Source organism: Atta cephalotes (assembly GCF_000143395.1).
Source record: "Atta cephalotes unplaced genomic scaffold scaffold00039, whole genome shotgun sequence".
NCBI lineage: Eukaryota > Metazoa > Arthropoda > Insecta > Hymenoptera > Formicidae > Atta > Atta cephalotes.
Window position 1 is genome coordinate 407,156 of NW_012130103.1, and position 6,635 is coordinate 413,790.

At 31.4% G+C, this 6,635-nt stretch overlaps 1 protein-coding gene across 1 annotated transcript; it reads left to right on the top strand.

Moving 5' to 3' along the window:
* LOC105621984 (F-box-like/WD repeat-containing protein TBL1XR1) lies at positions 1-3,735 on the top strand. Its single transcript, XM_012203417.1, has 6 exons — positions 1-70; positions 990-1,277; positions 2,128-2,477; positions 2,720-3,064; positions 3,148-3,516; positions 3,604-3,735. The coding sequence occupies exons 1-6, from the start codon at positions 1-3 to the stop codon at positions 3,733-3,735; spliced, it is 1,554 nt and encodes a 517-aa protein (XP_012058807.1).
* The last annotated feature ends 2,900 nt before the right edge of the window (positions 3,736-6,635 follow it).

The following is a 6,635-nucleotide window of genomic DNA, read 5'->3' on the forward strand; positions in this document are numbered from 1 at the left end:
ATGTCAAACACGATGAGCTTCTCCAGTGATGAAGTCAATTTCTTGGTCTACCGATACCTGCAGGAATCCGGTATGATTTCGCCGCTTTATAATCTCGCAGCGCGATCAACGCCGTTCTGCGTCCACTACATCACGCGCCAAAGAAACCCGGCAATTTTGTGATCTTGACGCAATTTCACATGATTGATGCCCGTTTTTATCAATGTAGATAATTAATTAATAAATAATTTCTCAAACAGCACAAATCTCCAAAGGATGTTAATGAGTGCATTCGGTTTTACATATGGTATATAATGTATTTTATCCTTTCATATTTTTATACCGTGCACTTCATGCGTGAAACGGAACGCATCTTCCTATATCTTATAAAGCTTATTCTACAATGTGTTGTTTCCTGTTTCTTGCTTTTTCCTTCCTTTGCAACCGTTTTATCGATTATTGCATTTTCTTATTTCTTCTGAAAGTTGTTAATTTTTATCTCGACATAAAATTAAACTTTAAGTTCTAAAAGTATATTAATTTAGCCGTAGAAAATAGACCTGTAAAAAATAGCAAAAAGCGGGAACAGAAAATAAAAGCACATTGCAGGCTCAATAAATGTCCTAAGAATATTTCGAAAATATCTTAGATAAAATGTACTGTGTAGATTTCATATCAATTTAACTCTATCCTTTTCTAATTTTTTAGAATTAGAAAAGATGAAAAGTAAGTTGAATTAAAGTAAAGTAAAAAAAAGTTTCTTTATATTGATATAAATAGACATTATTATTTGATTCTTGTGACAAGGCTGATGATTTAAGTATAAAATTGAGTCACCTAATCAAATGATTCCTGAAATTTATTTATCAACATGACTTGTTATCAATTTGTTGCCATAAAAATTATTTATCAATTTGACTTATCATTCTGGATTTAAAATGCAGTCTAAGTTTACCTAAATTCACCTGAGCAACTTGCTGATCTTATTTATGCATCTTTATTTTCTACAGGTTTTCAACATTCTGCATATACATTTGGAATTGAGTCCCACATATCACAGAGTAATATCAATGGAGCCCTTGTACCACCAGCAGCACTCTTGTCCATAATTCAGAAGGGATTACAATACACAGAAGCAGAGATTATGATTGGCGAAGATGGCACCGAACACAGAATGGTGGAATCTTTGTCGCTCATAGACGCTGTTATGCCAGATATTGTTGCGACACGGCAGAATCAAATCAATCAACAGAAACAGCAGGTGAAAACTGAAGGTCAAGATACCAATGGCGAAGAAGGTAATTTACATGGTACAAATATTTACATAACGGTCAAAAAAGACTTGTGTTTTTGAATTTTTTACATGTACAACTTATTTTCACAACATATAAAGTTACCTAAAGTTCAAAGGTTGCCAAGAAATTCATAAATGAATTTCATTGACTTTCTTGATATTCTTTAATTTTTAGGTAAATATATATTATGAAAATGGGACTATTTGTATTAGATAGGAGATTGAGATTGAATTAAAATTTAATCAATCAGCAAAATTATTATTAAACTTGATATTGGTTCTCTTTCTTCCGATTGGTTAAATTCAAATCCAATTTCAATCTCTAATCTGATACAGTTAAAATTACACTAGCAATTAAGATTACATAGAAAATAATAAGTATTATTGGGAGCCTGATACACCCTGGTCTGAAGAAGAAAATAATTTTCAGACCTCCTTAAAATTCAGGTAGATTAAAATAAGACGGCCATAGATTTCGGTCATTTTGCGAGCTACAGCTTGTCACTTCTGTCAGACATTACGATAAAAATATGATTCTTCTATGAAGGAACATATTGCTATCATTGGATGCAGCCAGAAGAGACAACATATAACTCATCATGTCAATCTGACTGTCAACTAGTGGCAAACAATTTAAACGAATTAATTAAATAATAAGTAGAAATATATATAAAGTATTATTGTCAAACGATAATAAATATTATATAAGTCAACTTAACTCATGATTTAACAATAGATGTTTTTTTTATTATTTCTATTTTTAGAATTATTGGGAAGAAGAATTTGTTTTATTATTTCAAAACTATTATAAGAAATCTTTATAAATTAATCAAATAAACATATTCTTTTCTCAGTTGTTACATCCAATGAAGGTGTAAATAATAGTGATCGAGGTGGGGATCGGGGAACGGAGATGGAGGTGGATGAACCAACAACAGGTGCAAATGCAGGCTCCAATGCTAGTACCGTCGAAATCCCTGCTAGTAAAGCTACTAAATTACGTGGTCATGAATCGGAAGTATTTATTTGTGCCTGGAACCCAACAACTGACTTATTAGCTTCTGGTTCGGGTGATAGTACCGCTCGCATTTGGGATATGTCGGACAATTCACAAGCTCCCAATCAGTTGGTTCTACGTCACTGTATCCAGAAAGGTGGTACTGAAGTACCCAGTAATAAAGACGTTACATCATTGGATTGGAAGGTACAAACTGGATATTGTAAAATAATTGTGATCCAGCTGGGATAGCTTTGGCCCAAATTTTAAGAAATACCTAGACACGTAAAATAAAAAAAACATTTTTAAGACATTTTTAAAATGTTATATTTTGATTTTGATATGCACGCTGTATGAACACAATCAAAATTTGGATCAAAGCAATCTCGTTTTATGACCTTTTTATTTATTTTTGAAGACGTTGATGCAAACATTTCAAATTTTTACAGTGTGATGGCACATTACTTGCAACGGGAAGTTATGATGGATATGCACGAATCTGGACAACAGATGGTCGTCTGGCATCTACTTTAGGTCAACACAAAGGTCCGATTTTCGCACTAAAATGGAACAAACGCGGCAATTATATTCTGAGTGCTGGTGTCGATAAGACGACGATTATTTGGGATGCCGAAAGCGGACAATGTACACAACAGTTTAGTTTTCATTGTGCACCTGCTTTAGATGTCGATTGGCAAACAAACACATCATTCGCAAGCTGTTCTACAGATCAGTGCATACATGTGTGCAAACTTAACGTCGATAAGCCCATTAAGAGCTTTCAGGGACATACAGTGCGTACATGTGATGCAAGAAAATCACCATGATTTAATTAAACATTTTCTTTTATTTTTTTCTCATCTTGTGTATTTTGCAGAACGAAGTTAATGCAATTAAATGGGATCCGCAAGGAAATTTATTGGCCAGTTGTTCAGACGATATGAGTCTGAAGATTTGGTCTATGAAACAGGATACTTGGGTACATGATCTGCAAGCACATAGTAAAGAAATCTATACGATTAAATGGTCACCAACTGGTCCAGGAACACACAATCCGAATATGAATCTGACGTTGGCGAGCGCATCGTTTGACTCCACTGTTAGATTATGGGATGTGGAAAGGGGTGTTTGCATACACACGCTTACCAAACATACTGAGCCCGTCTATAGTGTAGCATTCAGTCCAGATGGAAAGTTTCTTGCTAGCGGTAGTTTCGATAAATGCGTTCATATATGGTCTACGCAAGTAAGTATCGTAGTTTATAATTTTTTTTATTTCTATAAAATAATACTGGTTGAAATTAAATTGATTATTTTCTCTTAATTCGAGCAGAGCGGACAGTTGGTGCACAGTTACAAAGGTACAGGCGGTATTTTTGAAGTCTGCTGGAACAGTCGCGGTGACAAAGTTGGTGCATCTGCATCTGATGGCAGTGTATTTGTTCTCGATCTTCGTAAATTATAATTTTAATTACATCCTAGAAAGTTTTATTCCTGATACAATTTTATTATAACTCTGCCTTAATTAAGTTGAACGTACAAAGTTGAACAAGGTATATTGTTCAACTTTTCATTTTCTTGTAATAAGGTAATTGAAAGCATAATTTGGGACAGAGGAATTTTCATACATGACAATACATATACAAAGATAAATAATGGAATTATTTGCAAAATTTTGCTATATATCTTCAAAATATGTATTTCATATTTTCTGTAATATTATTTATGTTCTTTAAATTTTTAATAAGACATTAATAATTTTATTGTAACAATATTGGTAATTTAGGTCTTGATTCAGATTTAAACAAAGTTCTATAAACAATATTTTTTAAAATATTCGATTTTTAATCATTCCTCATAAACATTTATGTTGCTCTAATTTTCTCTTAAATACATTTATGTTACTTATACCTATATATTACTTATACATAAATTTTACAAGCACAAAAATTCTTAAAAAATTATAGGTTACATTTATTAAAATGATTGAAAACTTTCAGTTCGAAAAATATTTTTTATATACTTCCCACAAATATTTCAAAAGATATATTACAAAAGAAATGCATGAAAGAAAACTGTATATTAACAGTATTTTTGATCGTGACGAATACTGTACAGGATATTTGACAAATTATATTTATAAAGAAATGGATTACTATCTTCATTAAAAGTGATTGGGACTGTACTATCTATACAATTGTAATCACACACAATTAGAATTGTAACTGTGATAGTATTAAATAATATGTAAACATTAACAATGAATAAAAAAAATGAACTTTTTTTAAAGAAAGACCGTGATTATGATTAAAAAAATGATATTGGTATTTATTTATCATTCATTATAACATATTTATAATGCGTAAAAATATAAGAAAATATGTTTATTGTTGACTTTAAACGAGATTTGTTATATTATTAATTATAATAATTGAATATTGTCAGTTTCTACTATCTTAAATTTGATTATGAAATAATAGCAAGCGATCCATATGCCGGAAAATTATATTTTGTTTCATATATTTTTGATTTATTTATTTTGATTATATATTATACATTTTTTTAGATAAATAATTAAATCTCTATGACTACACAAAATCTATGCTTACACATATACGTATTTTAATATATTTATTTTATATATTTTATATATTTATTTTTCGATAATGTTCTTGAGGCTTCCACGGTGCTTTCTATATAAAGATTATGCGTTTCTCGGGTTTCCTCCGTGTCCAGATCTATTCTTGGAATGCCAACGTTTCTAAAAGTCAGTTTCTCGCCCTGATGAAGTGACTGCAAGGTTCACGAAACGTTGGCATTCCAAGAATGGATCTAGACACAGAGGAAACCCGAGAAACGCATAATCTTTATATTCTATTTTTTATTTTTTAATGAAATATAATAAAACTTAAAGTCTTTGACAATAAAAAGGATTCTGAAATGTATATGTGATCTCATATGTTATGTACTTTCCTCAAAATACTTTTTACTGTTAATGATTGTGAGTTTTATGTAATCCGTTCTTGAAAATGAGTAAATATATTAAAATACTTACATATGTATAGAAATAAGTATGTATTGAATAAGTTCTCCGATTTCCTATATTTTCTCAAACTACATTTAATAATAAACGCTTTAAGGCAATTATAAGTGAAAATATTTTTGTGGTTAAATGGATATTAAATAATTATTTTAATAATGCATACACGTTTTATTTATCGCATTTTCCGCGAAACTTTCAATCTTATGCGTTCTATTAGACATTTTATTTTCAGACAATTGATAATCGCTGTTTTTGTACTTCTATAATGGCACAAGAATAAATACATAATTGCGAGTTGATACGAAACAATTATCTCAATAATCAACATTAATATTAAGAATAAAACAAAAACAAAGTGATGTAAAACTATATATACCTAAATATTTGGGATACAATCTTGTACTTTTATCAATGAAAATCTTATCGTGTATTATAATAATCTTTCTTATACAATATTAACAGTATATCTGATCTCCGAACCATTTTACAAGTTTTTTCGATTTCCTTACATTTGTGGATTAGTCTCTTTAGTGCATACTATACAGAAAATAGATTTCCCTCAGAATTGTAGACTGCAGGTACACACATATGAATGTCTCTCATCCGACGATCGACGCCGGTGCGCGAGAAGCGATAACTATCAATACAACAAAATATTTGTACATTTATAGTTGGCGAGAGTGAAATTGTAAGTGCAACCGACTCGTGTATTCGTTACATCATCCTCTAGGAATATCAATAAAAGCGCAGTGGAGACGCGAGAATTAAAACACGCGCTTCAGGATCAGGTGTCGGGTATTCTCTGCGAAAAGCAAAAGATATCTTAAATGAGATCACAATATATAATACTGCTTCGTTACGCCTTTCTTCGTCTCCGAAGAGAATTGAATGCGGAAGAAGACGGAAATAAAGCTTTACGTAAAGCTCAGATCTTTGTACGTTTCTTTGGAACGTTATGCGCGCCAGTCGAATCTGTCATGCACTGAATCAATCGCATCTCCGAATGATGCACAATTTCGATTCTCATTTCTGCCAGCTTCCGTGACATAGGATTGTTACATTGATTTATTACCTAACTAAAATAAATAAACATTAAAATTAACGAAGAATCAAAAAGGGAAGTGAATACTGTGCGAAATATTTCTCGATTCATTAAAAAAAGAGAGAGAGAGAGAGAGAGAGAGAGAGAGAGAGAGAGAGAGAGAAGAGAGAGAGAAGAGGAGGAGAGAGAGAGAGACGACGTAGTTAGTAGTAAGTAATAGTAAGTTAATTTAATATTATATTAGTACGACGACGACGTACCGTAGGTAGGTAGTACGTAC